The sequence below is a fragment of the Sinocyclocheilus anshuiensis genome, unplaced genomic scaffold (genome assembly GCF_001515605.1).
Source record: "Sinocyclocheilus anshuiensis isolate Anshui unplaced genomic scaffold, SAMN03320099.WGS_v1.1 scaffold209, whole genome shotgun sequence".
Classification (NCBI taxonomy): domain Eukaryota; kingdom Metazoa; phylum Chordata; class Actinopteri; order Cypriniformes; family Cyprinidae; genus Sinocyclocheilus; species Sinocyclocheilus anshuiensis.
The window spans coordinates 814253-831683 of NW_015540880.1; the positions used below are offsets into that span (position 1 = coordinate 814253).

The following is a 17431-nucleotide window of genomic DNA, read 5'->3' on the forward strand; positions in this document are numbered from 1 at the left end:
CGGCTTGTGTACTGCATCATCACTGTGTCTGTCACGCGACTCTGTTGCCCTTTCGGCTTGAACTGATGGTAAAACTATCAACATTATTAACTGTCTTGATATTTACTTTGAAAGCTTAAGCTCGCGATTATAGTGAGAGGCGTTTCATTTCCGACGCGTGCTTGTGGTGTTCGGCCAATCACAATGCACTGGGTCAGCTGGCCAATCAGAGCAGACTGCGCTTGTCAAAGGAAGGGGCTTTGTTGAAAACGACGTGTTTGAGAGAGGCGGGGCATAGAGGACCTACAATAATGTACAGTATTTGAAAAATAATGTGTTTTTTGAACATTAAAGCACGCCAACATATTCTGTTACACCAAATACACAAAATAATGATCTTTAAAATAGCACCATATGACCCCTTTAAAATCACTGAAGCTGTTTACACTGTGAAATGAATATCTTACTTAAAGATTCATACACACATCTGCAGTTTGTTGTTTCTAACGAGAGAATTCACCAGAAAGAGCTATTCAGTCAGCGAGCTAGTGAAGAAAACACAGGCATTTTAGCGATGACTCATCTGAACGCCTCTGATTGGTCATTGCATTCATAAGCTCAACAGCATCATGTGTGATTGGTTATAATGCGCAGTGTTGTAAAAATGCGTCAACGCGTTTGTCTCTGGCTCAGCGCCAGCCAGCGAACTTAGATTTGAATTTAGCAGGTTGTGTATTTCCTCTCGCAGAACTGAGTCATTCCGCTCCCGTACAGTGAATATTAACACACCGTTGAAACGGGGCGGCCTGCGGAAGAACTGAAGCGTGTAGCCGTTCTTTATTGATTTCATAACCCACTCTAATACCCCTGGCAGTGCCTGCCATGCTTCTGTGAACTGTGACAGCGGGCCAGTTGGACTGGACACCGTGAGGGATAACTCGCCGTTGGGGGACGAGGAGTTTAATACCACACGAGTGTGAGAGTGAGTGATGGGGGAGAGGGGAGTGAGAGGAGGAGAATTCCGTTCTTTATTGATTTCATAACCCACTCTGATACCCCTGGTAGTGCCTGCCACGCATCTGTGAATTGTGACAGCGGGCTAGGCAGACTGCACACCGTGAGGGATAACTCACCGTTGGGGGGCGGGGAGTTTAATACCACACGGGTGTGAGAGTGAGTGATGGGGGAGGGGAGTGAGAGGAGGAGAATTGCTTTGATATTGAGGTGAGTTTTGTATGTTTTCGACTTTATTGCACTGCATAGTGGAACAGTCAAAACACAAACATGACAATTGCTCTCGCCACCCGCAACAGGCAGGGGGGCGTGGTGAACTCACACAGCAGAGTGAGAAGACTTTTTCAGTGGCTCGTCTTCGGGGCTGGGTGCAGATTTCCTCCTCCGAGAGACAGCATCAGGAACGCGGCTTTGATTCCGGTGCTGGTGGCCTGCCGTCTCTGTCAGGGCGGGGTCTCTGGCCCTTCGAGCCCTGACGGCGCTTCGGCCAAGGCTGTCTTGGTCTCACCGCCGGCTGATGATCGTGCCGAACAGCAGCAGAAGAGGTGTGCGGTATTCCCGCGCGCTGCACTGAGGAGGAGTGGGAACGCGCAGGAGGGTTCGCGCCGGTGCGCTTTGGCAGGAAGTGGCTAATAGCTTTCGACTGTTTCTGCGCTTCAACGAAGCGCTCCGTGAACGTCTCTACCACTGTGGCGAAGAGACCTGAGGGATTCACGGGAGCGTCCAGAAAGGCCGTTTTTTCCGAGTCCTTTAACTCGGTCAGAGTAAGCCACAGCTGACGATCTAGCACAAGATTCCCCATGTTGCAGCCGATCGTTTGGGCCAGATCCATGGCGCGTCGGAGCTCTTTGAACACTTAAGGGTCCGGCCCGTCCTCATCAAGAGACTTGAGCAGCTTGGCCTGATACACCTGGAGTATCGCCATCACGTGCAGTGCTGAAGTTGCTTGGCCCGCTGTGGAGAAAGCCTTGCCGGCGAAGTTTGCAGTGGCGCGGCAAGGTTTAGAGGGGAGAGACGCGTTGTTTCTCACTCTCCAGTTCACCATGGCTGAAGGAAAGAGATGGGCTGCGACGGCTTCTTCCACAGAGGGGAGTTTAACATACCCCACTTGGTCAGCGCCGTCCACAGAAGACAGGAGGGAGGATCCCGGGTTGTGCACTCGACTGGTGAGCGGCGCGTTCCACGACTTCGTTATCTCATAGTGCACCTCGGGGAAAAAGGGGCTGGGCCTCTTTTTAGGGGGGCTGATCACCATTTACAGAATGATTATAGTAACATCTGTATAAAATCTAGTGATCATTGGCTAGGCTATAACATATAGTAATGTAATTTATTTTTTATTCTATCACTATCCCCTTGGTGATTTATAAACGCTACCACTGTCACGCTGTCTGTCCTGATTAGAATGTGATGGTGGAGAATGTCCGGGAGAAAGCACTCAAACGCTAGGTGTACAGCACGGAGCTCCAGACAGTTTATGTGCCACAACTTCTCCCTTTCTGACCACGTCCCGAAGGCTGGTCTGCCGTCCAGGGGCGATTCTAAGATTTTCATTTTAGGGGGGCTCAGCCCCCAATGAGGGTATAATAATACAAAAAAATAATAAACATATAAATAAAATAAAAAATTATTGTCTAATAGGGTAAGGTGGTTTTATATTAAAAATAAAAATTTCAAATAAAAATGGCAACATGATCGTTTTATATAGTATGTGTTTATGTGTGTTAAGGGCTAAATTTTTCTCTGGAGGAAACAGCTGTGGTGTGATGAGGGGTGAACGCAGCGAAAACCTTACAAGAGATGGAAAACCGATTGCTCCCCCATGATATTTTGTAAACTGGATTTATGACAAAGAACTGCACAGATGCAGATATTATAACAATCTATCGATAAACACTTACACACCTTGTCCTCTGTATCTCACTCTGCGCCACCGCGGTCAGCGGATTGAAGAATGTGCTGAAAGACGGGGAGGAGCCGATCGAAGTCTGCCGCCATTTTCATATGAAATTTAAAGGGGACTGAGACGATCACGTATTCGTGTACAGTTTATGGAGCTAATCGCTACAGCCCCCCTAAAAATGGCCTAGCGGCGCCCATGCTGCTGTCGCATACGGCTCCCCAGCCCGTGCTCAATGCATCTGTTGTAACAGTCTTTCTCCTGATCACTTGGCCAATAAGAACACCCCCGCGATACAGAATCATATTGCGCCAAGGGGTCAGCGCATCCCAGCAGTCGCGCGTCACTTTGATGCGCAGGGTTCCCGTGCACCATGCGCTCTGTGGCACCCGGCCCTTTATCCAGAGCTGAAGCGGTCACATATGTAGGAGCCCTAGTTTGCGCGCAGTGGAGGCGGCAGCCATCTGGCCGAGGGTCCTCTGAAAGCATTTCAGCGGGGGAGAGTGCCCTAACCTGAAGACTGCGAGAGAGCTGATCAGTTTTTGTGACCGCTCCTCTGACAGACACGCTGGCATATTGATTGAATTCAGCTCCACTCCTAAAAAGGAGATGTTCTGGCTCGGTACCAGCATGCTCTTTTGCATATTCACAGTCAGCCCTAAGCTCTGAAGATGAGCGAGGAGTCTGAGCTTGTCGGTGAGCAGCGCCAAGGGCGTCATGCACTCATTATTTTAGCCACAATAGCACTCGTGTTTTTTTCCCCCTTTTTATTCGAAACATTCCCAAACGCATTAACTATATCATGCAATATCTCGATTCTCACCTTTATAAATTGTTACTTGATCTATAGTGAGCGATGGTCAAAGTAGCCTAACAATGTAGGCTAGTCTATTAACTATACATAAAATCCTGTCTGTTTGCTTAAGTAACAGATTGAGAGAATTCGCCAGAAAGAGCTATTCAGTCAGCGAGCGAGTGAAGAAAACGCAGGCATTTTAGTGATGACTCATCTGAACGCCTCTGATTAGTCATTGCATTCATAAGCTCAACAGTATCATGTGTGATTGGTTATAATGCGCAGTGCTGTAAAAACGCGTCGACGTGTTTGTCTCTGGCTCAGCGCCAGCCAGCGAACTTAGATTTGAATTTAGCAGCTGATGATATGATGCACTGAACGATTTAATCATGCTGGTGTGATTGTATAAAATGTAGAAAATATTAATCGGCTATTTTTTGTCTTTTGGAAGCTGCATTCAAAATCCACTTGGCTCAAAAATCTGAGGGGGCATGTGCCCCCTCACTTTGAATGGGCATGACGCCTCTGAACAGCGCACTCTCTGATTGGGCTAAGACTAGCCAATCGTCGAGATAGTTCTTTCGTAAACGTACGAGGGGCCAGGGATAAACCGAAGGGTAGGATCGTGAATTTGTATGCTATCTCCTCGAATGTAAATCTCAGGAAACGCCTGTGGCGAGGGGCTACCTGAATGTGAAAATAAGCATCCTTTAAATCCACAGAGATAAACCAATCTCTCGGTCTGATGTGTGAGAGGATTTGTCTCAGCGTAATCAGTTTGAACGAGCGCTTCGAAAGCGCGCAATTCAGCGGTCTCAGGTCCAAGATTGGGCAGAGTCCGCCTTCTTTGGTACCAGAAAATAGCAACTGTAGAAGCCGCTCTCTCGGTCTGCTAGGGGCACTGTCTCTACAGCGCGATTTGCGAGGAGGTTGTGTATTTCCTCTCGCAGAACTGAGGCATTCTGCTCCCGTACAGTGGACATTAACACACCATTGAAACGGGGCGGCCTGCGGAAGAACTGAAGCGTGTAGCTGTTCTTTATTGATTTCATAACCCACTCTGATACCCCTGGAGAGTGCCTGCCACGCTTCTGTGAGCTGTGACAGCGGGCGAGGCAGACTGCACACCGTGAGGGATAACTCGCCGTTGGGGGGCGGGGAGTTTAATACCACACCAGTGTGAGAGTGAGTGATGGGGGAGAGGGGAGTGAGAGGAGGAGAATTGCTTTGATATTGAGGTGAGTTTTGTATGTTTTCGACTTTATTGCACTGCATAGTGGAACAGTCAAAACACAAACATGACAATTGCTCTCGCCGCCCGCAACAGGCAGGGGGGCGTGGTGAACTCACACAGCAGAGTGAGCAGACTTTTTCAGTGTCTCGTCTTCGGGGCTGGGTGCAGATTTCCCCCTCCGAGGGACAGCGTCAGGAACGCGGCTTTGATTCCGGTGCCGGTGGCCTGCCGTCTCTGTCGGGCGGGGTCTCTGGCCCTTCGAGCCCTGGCGGCGCTTAGGCCAAGGCTGTCTTGGTCTCACCGCCGGCTCATGTTTGCACCGAACAGCAGGAGAAGAGGTGTGCGGTCTTCCCGTGCGCTGCACTGAGGAGGAGCTGGAACGCGCAGGAGGGTTCGCGCCGGTGTGCTTTGGCAGGAAGTGGCTAATAGCTTTCGACTGTTTCTGCGCTTCAACGAAGCGCTCTGTGAACGTCTCTACCGCTGCGCTGAAGAGACCTGAGGGATTCACGGGAGCGTCCAGAAAGGCCGTTTTTTCCGAGTCCTTTAACTCGGTCAGAGTAAGCCACAGGTGACGATCTAGCACAAGATTCCCCATGTTGCGGCCGATCGTTTGAGCTGTCACCTTCGTCGCTCTGAGGGCCAGATCCGTGGCGCGTCGGAACTCTTTGAACAGTTCAGGGTCCGGCCCGTCCTCATCCAGAGACTTGAGCAGCTTGGCCTGATACACCTGGAGTATCGCCATCACGTGCAGTGTTGAAGCTGCTTGGCCCGCTGCGGAGAAAGCCTTGTCGGCAAAGTTTTCAGTGGCGCGGCAAGGTTTAGAGGGGAGAGACGCATTGTTTCTCACTCTCCAGTTCGCCGTGGCTGAAGGACAGAGATGGGCAGCGACAGCTTCTTCCACGGTGGGGGAGTTTAGCATACCTCACTTGGTCAGCGCCGTCCACAGAAGACAGGAGGGAGGATCCTGGGTTGTGCACTCGACTGGTGATGACTTCGTTATCTCATCGTGCACCTCGGGGAAAAGGGGGCCGGGCCTCTGCGGGGTGTCCTTTCGGCTGCGATCCGACTGGAGGTACCACTCGACCAGACGGCTTCGGGCCAGCTCGGCAGGAGGCGCCCACTCCAAACCGAGGTCATCAGCTGCCTTGGACAGGACGCTAAGGAGCTTGACATCACTATGATGGAGGTCCCCCGCGTCGCTGCCGTGGGGTGCAGTGTAATCCAGCGGGCTGTTAGACCACTCCTCTCTCCTCATCCTCCTCTTCAGCGCCCTCCATGGCACCGAAGGACACCACATCTTGTGCAATGCGGGAGGGGCTGAGAACAGCGGTCATGGAGCGCACTGGAAGGGGACCTGCAGCAGGGGGATGAGGAGCGCGTGGGCACTGAGCCGGCGCGGGCTCGTCACCTGACCCTGACAGATCCGCATCAGAAGCTTGCGGCATTTTCCTCCTTGGCTCGAAAGAGGCTGCAGAGGAAGAGCGCGGCAGGGCTAATTGGGCGAGTTCATCGCCTTGGACGATGGCCACATGGAGCTTGAGAGTCCGGAGGCTTATATCTCCGCAGTGGGGGCAGTCCGGCCCCCCAAGCGCCGCCTCTGCGTGTGTGCGACCCAGGCAGAAGATGCACGATTCGTGGCCATCAGAAAATTCGATTGGCTCTGCGCAGAAGAGGCAATCGCGAGTCAATCTTGTTGTCCGAGTCCGAAGCTCACCGGAACACAGAATCGCCGTGGCTGAAGGACAGAGATGGGCAGCGACAGCTTCTTCCACGGTGGGGGAGTTTAGCATACCTCACTTGGTCAGCGCCGTCCACAGAAGACAGGAGGGAGGATCCTGGGTTGTGCACTCGACTGGTGATGACTTCGTTATCTCATCGTGCACCTCGGGGAAAAGGGGGCCGGGCCTCTGCGGGGTGTCCTTTCGGCTGCGATCCGACTGGAGGTACCACTCGACCAGACGGCTTCGGGCCAGCTCGGCAGGAGGCGCCCACTCCAAACCGAGGTCATCAGCTGCCTTGGACAGGACGCTAAGGAGCTTGACATCACTATGATGGAGGTCCCCCGCGTCGCTGCCGTGGGGTGCAGTGTAATCCAGCGGGCTGTTAGACCACTCCTCTCTCCTCATCCTCCTCTTCAGCGCCCTCCATGGCACCGAAGGACACCACATCTTGTGCAATGCGGGAGGGGCTGAGAACAGCGGTCATGGAGCGCACTGGAAGGGGACCTGCAGCAGGGGGATGAGGAGCGCGTGGGCACTGAGCCGGCGCGGGCTCGTCACCTGACCCTGACAGATCCGCATCAGAAGCTTGCGGCATTTTCCTCCTTGGCTCGAAAGAGGCTGCAGAGGAAGAGCGCGGCAGGGCTAATTGGGCGAGTTCATCGCCTTGGACGATGGCCACATGGAGCTTGAGAGTCCGGAGGCTCATATCTCCGCAGTGGGGGCAGTCCGACCCCCCCAAGCACTGCGTGGGCGCGACCCAGGCAGAAGACGCACGACTTGTGGCCATCAGAGAGTTCAATAGGCTCTGCGCAGGAGAGGCAATCGCGAGTCATCCTTGTTTCCGAAGCTCTCCGGAAAACAGCAGGGTGTAGTGAGTAGTCTCTCACGGTGAGTAGTCTTGTTGATAGGCTTCTTGCTTCTCGTAGAAGGTTGGCTGAAGAAAAATATTCTGAATAGATGACGTACAAGAGCTGCTTTATATAGAGTGGGAGCCCCTCATATTTCTGGCGTGATTCAATAAGGCTTCAGTAGTATTTGGAGGAAAGGGTAATTCCCCATAGCAATGTAGAGTGACCGAATCGAAAGGGAACTCGCTAGACTGTGTGAAACTTAGAAAAATGGCTTTCAAAAATTGTATTTGTCAAGAAAAATTAATTATGGGTAGGACACTGGAAATCTGGCAGTTAGATGTTTTAATGAAAATGATCTCAAACTTGAACTTGAAACTTGTGGACTGATGTGAACGCCAGCAGGAATAATGCTCAGAATGATTGTGAATTAAACATCTCAGATGATGTTCATTGCAATGATTTTTATTGAGTTACAAGAAAAGATAGGTAACAGATTTAATTGCGAACAGTTACTGATTTTATGTGATATGCTGTCATGGCATTCGACACGTGCAGAAGTGGGTAACCCTAGACTGACAGCTGGCATCTGAAAAAAAAACTAAAGATTATTTACGATTAATTATTGTTGCCAAGTTATCTAGTCGTTGCTTGTTTACAGTGCTTTGTTATATAAAGTTATATATAGATAGTTATATTACAACTATCACTAATATGTATTCGTATCCCCCCTTGCATTTATCTAAATGAAGGAAGTCAACAGATACAAGCTCAAAAGGCTGAGTTGTAATGATATTAATGAGAGGAGCCCTTGTCTCCCTACAAGGCTTCTTTTGCTTCAAACAATGACAGCTTTTTGCAACATAATGTTCAATCTCTTGTTGCATATGGGGCCAAAAGAAACAGTCTCTGATCAGTGATGTCGTGCGATCAACTCCTTGGTGACCCATCTCATTGTGCAACTTCTTCATTACCACTGCCTTGTGTCTTTCAGGTAGGACCAGTTGGTGTCTATTTACTGTCTTCCGCTTTTGGATGCCGCTCTCATCCAAATGAAGCTTCTCCCATTCACGAAGAAGACATTGGCTCTGAGGGGTAAGAAATTTCATTTGTTTGGGGCAAGGTCGCATACCAGTTAATTTATATTTTATTACAGGCCCGATGTGTGGATCCTCCCTTTGACTCTGCTGTATTTTAGCCACAGGAAGAGGTTCATTGTCACCCATGTCAGGTGAACATGGAGACGAGTCAGATACTACCCAAGGTGAGGTATCTTCCTGCACTTCTACAGCTTGTGCGGTGGCTGCAATGCAGTCTGATGACATTTCCTCCGTACATTGTTCTATCATCCCTTCAATGTCTAAAGGCAATCTTGATAAACTGTCGGCATCTGCATTCTCTCGGCCAGGGCGGTACTTTATTGAAAAATGGAAGTCGGCTAACTCCGCTACCCACCTACAGCCGGTGGCATTGAGTTTCACACTGGATAGTACATACGTGAGAGGTTTATTATCGCTAAAGACTGTGAATGTAGGTGCGTAGTATAAGTAGTCTCTAAGTTTCTCCATTATTGACCACTTGAGGGCGAGAAACACTAATTTACCCGAATGGAGGTGGTAATTTCGTTCGGCAGCTGTGAGGGTCCGAGATCCATACGCTATTACACGGAGCTTAGCCCCCTGCTTTTGGTACAATACTGCCCCCAGGCCTTGGTTTGAGGCATCTGTATGAAGAATAAAAGGCAGTGAAAAGTCTGGAAATCCAAGGATAGGTGGTTCGACCAGATGGTTTATAAATTTTTCCAAGATCTTTTGGTGCTCATCCTTCCAAATTATTGGTTGGTTTGAAGGCACTCCTCTAGTCTTCACTTTACTTTTTGGCAAGTGTTTTCCACTCCCGGGGTGCTCTTGAGTAAATCATACAGTGGTAAGTTCTCACCACATACTCATGTGACTTTTCTGTCTTTGAAAGTTCTATAAAAGCTTGAATGTGATTTATCTCTAATCTTGGGAGAGCCATATTCACAAATCTTTTTAATTGTTCATCACGTGCTGGATTTGCACTTTCACCTGTATTGTCTGTCACTATGAACTCTTTGGAGTGTTACAAGCTGTTAGTGCATAGATAAGATCCCTAAAGTTGCAAAGACTAAAGTCTCAAACCCAAAGAGATATTCTTTATAAAAGTTAAGACTTGTCCACGTCCTCCTAAAACGCCTCGTTTAAACACGCCCCTACATGTCTACGTCACGATGTGGGAAGATTTGCATAACACCGCCCAAATGTTCACGTAAAGAAAGAAGGCGTAACTTTTATTCTCGCTGTAGTATTTTTGTTGCCACCGCCTCCATGTCGTGGAGACGCTGTGTGTTTCGTTGTGAAAATGAAACTACTTTGTTTGGTCTTCCAAAAGAGGACGATATCCGCTTCGTCATGCCTAGAGCTGATCCGTGCTGGTCGCTGAGGAAATACATCAACTTTGCGCTGTGGATCACCGGATCGGCTTTCACTGTGGATGAAGCAGAGTCCAGCCCGGGGTCGTCACGTGGTTGAGATTTGGCAGTTGTTGCAAAGCTGGTGTATGTCATTACTTCATAATTTTGGAGAGCACAGTCAAACATAATTTATATAGCAATGGCTCCTGGTCAGGAAAGCACCAGTGACGTTCATAGTGTGCATATGTATTTATGAAATGACCTCCATTAAAAAAAAACATCACGTCCAGAAAGGGGATCTTTCAAGTGTTACACAATCCCATAAGCCAGGAACGTTTCTTAGATTTGTAGTCACTACATTTATTGTTCAACAAAACATAACACCGATGCAATCAAATCCCAATCCTCTGAAAGCAACAATCCTCTATTTATTTAAAGTCTTGACTAAGGAAAGAAATGTTGTGGTTATCGCATCTGAAACACCACACCCACAGCGAAACAGAACAGGCAAGTGTAACAGGCACACCAAGGAGCTCTCTTTACATACATACACAGAAAAGGAGGACAAGCATGTACATGTACACAACACAAAATTACCATGCATTATACAATCATTAGACAATTTCTGACACATATATTTTATTTATTGTTATATTAGTTTTATATAATTAACCATTTAAAGAACGATAAATCCATTTAATTATGCATAAGTCATCACTGTCATGAGTGCAAAAATATTTACCTATATATTTTTTTGATTTCTATATTCCCTGATTATAAAGTGGAGTGTAAGTGGAGTCAACAATTAATTAATTGTGGCTTTCAAATGCTTATAGTAGAAACTCCTGATGTAAATCTCAAAACACTCAGTCCAGGGCTGCGTTTCCCAAAACCTAAGTACATTGTAAGATCTATTTCAAGCGGCAACCTCTGCTTGAAACCAACACGGAAGTGAGTAAAACTGCAATTCATCGGCAGACCACTAGAGGCTGGCTCCAAAAGGGAGTCAGTCCCATAGACCTGCCATGTTAAAATGCCCAACTTTACAGCAGAAAAAAATGTCCAGAAAAATTAATTATGGGTAGGACACTGGAAATCTGGCAATTAGATGTTTTAATGAAAATGATCTCAAACTTGATTTTTACCGCTATTTTGAAGTTATTGTAGGTACTTTGCCTTTGCACTGTCTGCAAAAAGTGAGATGTCACGCCAAGGCAAAAGGCAGTAACTTACACATTTTTATATACAATATTTGGGTGCTGATCACCATTTACAGAATCATTATAGTAACATCTGTATAAAATCTAGTGATCATTGGCTAGGCTATAATAACATGTAATGTGATTCTTTTTTTTTTCTGACCGTAACAACCAGACAAAAAGTTAAACGTTAGTGGAAACCGTTTTGCAACCAAAGGATGGACCAAAGGACCCCAGCCCGGGGTCGTCACGTGGTTACCGCAAGCCCACCAGCCGCTCCTTCGTCGAATCCGCCGGCCACGCCGTTCTCAAGCCCGCCGAACCCCGCTCACTCAAGCCCACCGTGTGTGACGCTGTGTGTTTCGTTGTGAAAGCGAAACTACTTTGTTTGGCCTTCCAAAACAGGACACAACTAGAAATCAGTGGTTAAGTTGTATTTACAACACTGTTCCAGAACAGTTCAACCCAAATATTCAGATGTGTGCAGTGCATTTTATGGAGGACTGTTTCCTGAACCTGCAGAGTAGCCTACAATGCGTCTGTGCACAAAGGCTGTTTCTAAAGTGGGGCAGCTCCAACTTTGCAAGGACAGTCTGGCGCTTCTAACTCACAGCCTGTAAGTATGTTTTTTATATTGAAAGAATTTGCCACTGACGATACAAACGTGTGTTTTGAGCAGTATAGAGTAGCGCTTGTTGTTTGTCGTTTCTCCGATCACAAATGCAGACATGGTTTTACATTTCGGATGCAAAAAATGCCTCGTTTGTAATGGGTTTTATTGGTGTTGTCTCATCATGTCGGGACACGGCATCACAGTATGGCAAGGGGCGTAACATTTCCGTCACACGCTTGATGTATTCAGCTAATCACAACACACTGGATAGCTGGCGAATCAGCGTACACCTCACTTTTCAGAATGATGAGCTTTGTAAAAACAATAATGAGCAACAATAATGTACAGTATGTGGAAAATAATGTGTTTTTTTTACCTTAAACTGCATAAACACATTGCATTACACCAAATACACAAAATAATGTTCTTTTTAGCAACATCATATGACCCCTTTAAACAGAATACCGTATAACTCCAGGCTGGCACAGTAATATTGATGAATGGCTAAACAAATGCAGAACACCGTAACTTAATTTGAGCGTTCTAAAACAAAGTCAAATAGCGGAAACTGATGATACGGTGTTCTGCCTTGGTTTCTCCGGGGCTTTTCTCCAAGATTCTTATACACATGATAAAGGAGGTCATATATGTCCCAAAATTATCAAGAACTAATTTTCGACCGAAAACGAAGTTATGGTGTTTTGTCTTTGCACGGCAGCACTGCTGTCACTATAGACGGGCGTGGTTTCAGCAACCAGGCACCTCAGCTTCACCCACGTCCCGCCTTTTTGCCCATTTTCGATTATCTGGGAGTGACACGCGGTGATGCACTGCCAAGAAGGCACGGTCGGTTCTGCCCACTTTAGGCTTCAAAAATGCACTTCGGAAAACTACGAGTGATGTCACGGACACTACGTCCATGTTTTTTTTACGGTCTATGATCTATTTCCGCCAATGGTCTCTATGGTTAACTCTCACAATGCTTTTCAGAAACGCAGGCCAGGTCACTCAAAATAAATTATTTAATACAACAAGAATAAATAAGAAATTATATTTAGTATAAAAGAACATCAATCCTATTTTTAGGACCAAGATTTTTTTTTTTATTTGCCAGTCAACATTAATTTCAAGACAATTAAGTACCCTAAATTCTCATTACTGTAATACGCTTGATATTTTATACAGTATTCTGTTCTGATTTAAAAATAGAAAATAATAAAAGGTAGTATAACATATACTTCCATGATGTATAAACTCGTTACAATTTATCATCTTTTTCAGACTACAGCAATGAAAATGACAATAAAACTAAATGTCTTAATCCAAAACAAAAAACAAAAAACATAATGTTCCAAAATATAGGCTTAATTAAAATAATTTCTTAATTTTAGGGTGAACTTAAGTGTATGTTCTTTAAGAATCTAAATCATTATTAATGTTGTGTAATTTATCTGAATTGATTGAATTTGAGGATTTTTTTAATTGATTTAATAGGATTTTTTTACTTTGCATGTTGAATATAAATACACTAATAATATTCAGACACTTACAAAAGTCATTGGTCAGCGCATTTGCATCTAAATATCAACAAGGCAGTTTGACAAGTAAGGCATAAATGTGTTTCTAGAGGCACTTTCTATCTTGTGCTGTAAATGTGTCTGTTTAACAAAGATAAATACCAATACAAAAACATCAACATAGGCATGGTACATTAAATCCCACAGTGTTCAGCAGGATTGCATATGAATAATGGAGAAAGCAGAAATGGAAAAGTCAAATGACACAAATCCACTGATGGTCACCAGAGCACAGGGAATTCTAGTTTGCTGAATCCAGGGTCCTTCCTGAGGTCCCAGTAAGTGCCATTGCTCACCCAAGAGTCGTCTTCAGCACGTCTGAATTAAAGAAACAGAATTACAGACAGAAACTCGTGACGCACCCAACACAACTACACCTTTGTGTTCATAAAAGTCACTTACTTGAAGAATCGGGGCGAGTGTGTAATGTTGTTTTCTTGCAGGACTCTCCTCCTCTCTCTTTGGAGTACTTCAATTCTTTCTTTCTGTTCTTCTGCTCCAGCAATATCACCCTCTTCAAGTAATCTAACAAAAAGCGGACCAATAAGTAGCCAACAGCATTAGTAATGGGAAAAGTTCACTTTGGGACAACATAAATGCATCATTCATATTTTAAATGTCTCTAATTATGTCCATACCTTTGGTCTGGCCTAAAACGGGTGTCCGTCAGGGGCAAGAGTGGCTTTAAACCCTCCTCCAATTCATTTAACTCAATTGCGAACTGGGTGAATCCATAGTACTGCTCATGGTCCTCAGGCATGGGATCTATATGCACACAATACAGAGACAAAAACGGTGCTGTTTTAGCACCCTCTTGAGGTCATTATCCACAAATTCATACAACATAATGAATATAGGTTAGAGGTTTGAACCATTTAAATACAGCTAAACAGGCTCTTCTGGACTGGTCTGAAACTCACTTGCTCTCCAGATGCAGGTTGCTGAAGGCGGTTTGCCCAGATATAAGGCCTCGTTCCATTTGCCAAACAGAGAGTGAATGACACACCCATTTGAATCAGTGACCATACCCTCTACCTCATTAGCATTCAGACCTCCAGATCTTGACTGAATATAAGACATGCATAAAACTAATTATAATAAAAAAAACAAAACAGGAAATTATTCATAAAATGAAAATTTGGTCAAGGTTATTCCACAAGAGGAAGATGTAGGCAAGACAAACACGGATGCACACATAAATGAAATTAAAAGCCTGTTTTGCATGTCTTGATAGTCCCACCTTAAGGAAAGTGACTTTGCAAAGACTGACGTCTCCCATCGTGGTAGAGTGTTTGACTGATATTTCCCCATAGTGTTCGATCCAGCGCTGACCGCTCAGAATGTTATGAATGCATGAAGTGACTTTACTCCACTCATAACGATCTGCAAAACTGAGAATGAGTGAATGAGTAAAAGAGAGACAGAGAGAAACTGAGAGATGGTGGAGAAGGTGGGATGGAATAATGGAAGTGAATCGGAATCAGAACAATTCAGGATAAAATGAAATCACCCTGGCAGCTCTAAGTGAGTGACTCCCATGGGAACGATCTCCATGGATTTTCCCCAAAACTTATTCTTCCACCGGACATCTAATGGACATACAGAGAATGGACATTAAAATCATGCTAAATGCTAAAAGTCATGACACTAGCCAAGTGTGCTTCACTTACCTTGCCAAAATGTGTAGGTTTTGGACTCGCAGTGACAAGCAGACACAGGTGGATGGTGACTGACCTGAGGTACACAATGTAACGGTTCATGTGAGCGTGTTCACCTTTGTGTTTTGGTAGAAATAAAAGAAATGTGTACACTTACCTGTTCAGCAATGAAGTGAAAGCCCTTATCTGGCCGGAGACACTCGTATGTCTCTCCTAATATAGGATTAAATGGTTTTCCTCCTGCTCTAGTGAATGAACACGCATATGCAGATACAGCAAATGCTGCTATATAGACCTACAGACAAACCACACAAGAATAGAATATATGGTTAAAAGAATAGTTCACTCAAAAATGAAAATTTGCTGAAAATGTTCTCTCCAAAATGTAGATGAGATTGTTTCTTCCTCAAATTTGGAGACATTTAGCATTAAATCACTGGCTCACCAGTGGATCCTAATGGGTTCCATCAGAATCAGAGTCCAAACAGCTGATAAAAACATCACAGTAGGGATGGGTATTGTTTACATTTTATCGATATTGATACCGCTTATCGATACTGTTATCGATACTATTTGATGCAAAAAGATATGAAGTGAAAAGTTGTTGAAAATTTCAAGTTATTTTATTACTGCTGAACTTTAGCAACTGTATTAAAGTTCTTCAGTCAAGAGCAGTGAGTTATTTTTCTCTTTGTGTTTTATTTTGTTAACATTAAAGGAAGAGTTCACCCAAAAATGAAAATTGTGTCATCACTTACTCACTCTCAAGTTGTTTTATACCTGAATGAGTTTCTTTCTTCTGTTGAACATAATAAATTATTTTGAAGAATGTGGGAAACTAAACAGTTGCTGGTCCCCAGTGACTTTCATATTTTTTTCCCCCTACTATTAAAGTCAGTGGGGACCAGCAACTGGTTACCCACATTCTTTAAAATATGTTCTTTTGTGTTCAGCACAAGAATAAATAAAAATGAATACATGTTTGGTACAACATGACTGAGTAAATAATGACAGAATTTTAATTTTTAGGTGAACTATCCCTTTAATGACAAGCGGCAGCATGTTTAGTACTGTTCCTTTAAGAGCTGCACGCATCCATTTCTCTCTCAACTATTTACTTTCACTTTAGACATAATTAACTGTGTTTATATGTAACCCTTGTGTGTTTTTGACAGTATTAGCGCAATCAGAGACAACTAAGATAACTAAGTAATCAGGTGCTGTTTGACCGGCCGGTGTATACGCTCTGAGTAAGCACATGGCAGAACAGCACGCGAATAAAACGTTTAACCGACAAGGCTTTAAAGCACGCGGAAATAATGTACTTTTGTGATTGCGAATAAGTCTCGTGAGTGTAACTCTGCCGAATCAACGCGAGTTTCAGTTGGAGCTGGAGCCGCGAGACATAATACAGCGGATTGCTTGAGGTAGATGTTGTTTTGTTAGTAAATGTTTCATTATATATGACTAGTAGTGATGTCCGGTTCGCGAACGAATCGTTCGATTTAACCGGTTCTTCTTAGTGAACCGGTTGAACCAGTTCACCAAATCGGACTGAATCTTTTGAAACGGTTCGCGTCTCCAGTAAACATTAATCTACAAATTACTTAAGTTATTAACTTTTTTTACGTGGCTGGCGGAAAAGAACCGAACTTCCCATCACTAATGACTAGTGTTGCCTCCTTCGTTCACTATTACACTACTGCACAGACCGCACATGCGCATGGATATCACACGCACGTCGAGCAAATGTCGGCCACATCATTCAGTAAGGAACATGACAAGCATTAGCTTCTAATTCGTCGTTAGCATTGAAGTATACACAGATAAAACAACGCAAGTATCGATAACGGTATGGTTTGTCCTGAAGCTTATCGGTATTCCGGTATCGACCCAATTACGTACCGGTCCAAAAAAATACCGGTTCTCGGTACCCATCCCTATCTACAAGTAATCCGCACCATCAATTACCGTCTTGTAAAGTGAAAAACTGCATGTCCATCATTAAAGGGGTGGTTGATTGCGATTTCACTTTTTTAACGTTAGTTAGTGTGTAATGTTGCTGTTTGAGCATAAACAATATCTGCAAAGTTACGAAGCTGAAAGTTAAATGCAAACGGAGATATCGTCTTTTAAAATTCTGGCAGTTTAATGCCTATTTGTGACATCACAAACCCTGATAAACCCCGCCCTCGGGAAAAGGCAGCAAAGGGGGCAAGGCCATGCTGCACTGCTTTAGAGAAGAGGAAGAGAAAGATGTGCACGTAAAAATCTGTTCATATATGAATCGTGATTCTGTCGATTCTGTCTTCTAATGGATTCACAAGTTTCAAAACCAATGTTCTAAAGCAGCGGTTATCAATCCTGTTAATCCTGTTCCCCTGCTCTGCACATGCTCTGCATCTCTCTCTCACTCTCTCTCTCTCATTCAGCTCAGCTCCAACAATGAACTGTTCCA

The 17431-nt window shown here is 45.1% G+C and overlaps 1 protein-coding gene and 1 long non-coding RNA gene across 5 annotated transcripts in view; one reads left to right on the forward strand and one right to left on the reverse strand.

The window, feature by feature from the left end:
• The window catches only part of LOC107688405 (uncharacterized), a 17026-nt gene extending 8251 nt beyond the window's left edge, over positions 1–8775 (forward strand). The window contains exons 2-3 of the long non-coding RNA XR_001634231.1: positions 4262–4264; positions 8762–8775. This is a non-coding gene — a long non-coding RNA (uncharacterized LOC107688405). The remainder of the gene's footprint in view (positions 1–4261; positions 4265–8761) is intronic.
• A 4350-nt stretch (positions 8776–13125) lies between these two features.
• Positions 13126–17431, reverse strand: part of LOC107688339 (oxysterol-binding protein-related protein 3-like) — a 19466-nt gene continuing 15160 nt past the window's right edge. For 3 of the 4 annotated variants that reach the window (XM_016485975.1, XM_016485976.1, XM_016485977.1), the window contains 8 exons: positions 15131–15268; positions 14986–15049; positions 14826–14904; positions 14556–14706; positions 14236–14380; positions 13954–14113; positions 13718–13840; positions 13126–13633 (listed from right to left, as the gene is read on the reverse strand). In XM_016485975.1, the coding sequence (XP_016341461.1) occupies positions 13537–13633; positions 13718–13840; positions 13954–14113; positions 14236–14380; positions 14556–14706; positions 14826–14904; positions 14986–15049; positions 15131–15268 (957 nt within the window). In that variant the 3' untranslated portion in view covers positions 13126–13536. The remainder of the gene's footprint in view (positions 13634–13717; positions 13841–13953; positions 14114–14235; positions 14381–14555; positions 14707–14825; positions 14905–14985; positions 15050–15130; positions 15269–17431) is intronic. The other variant, XM_016485978.1, reaches the window with a different exon arrangement.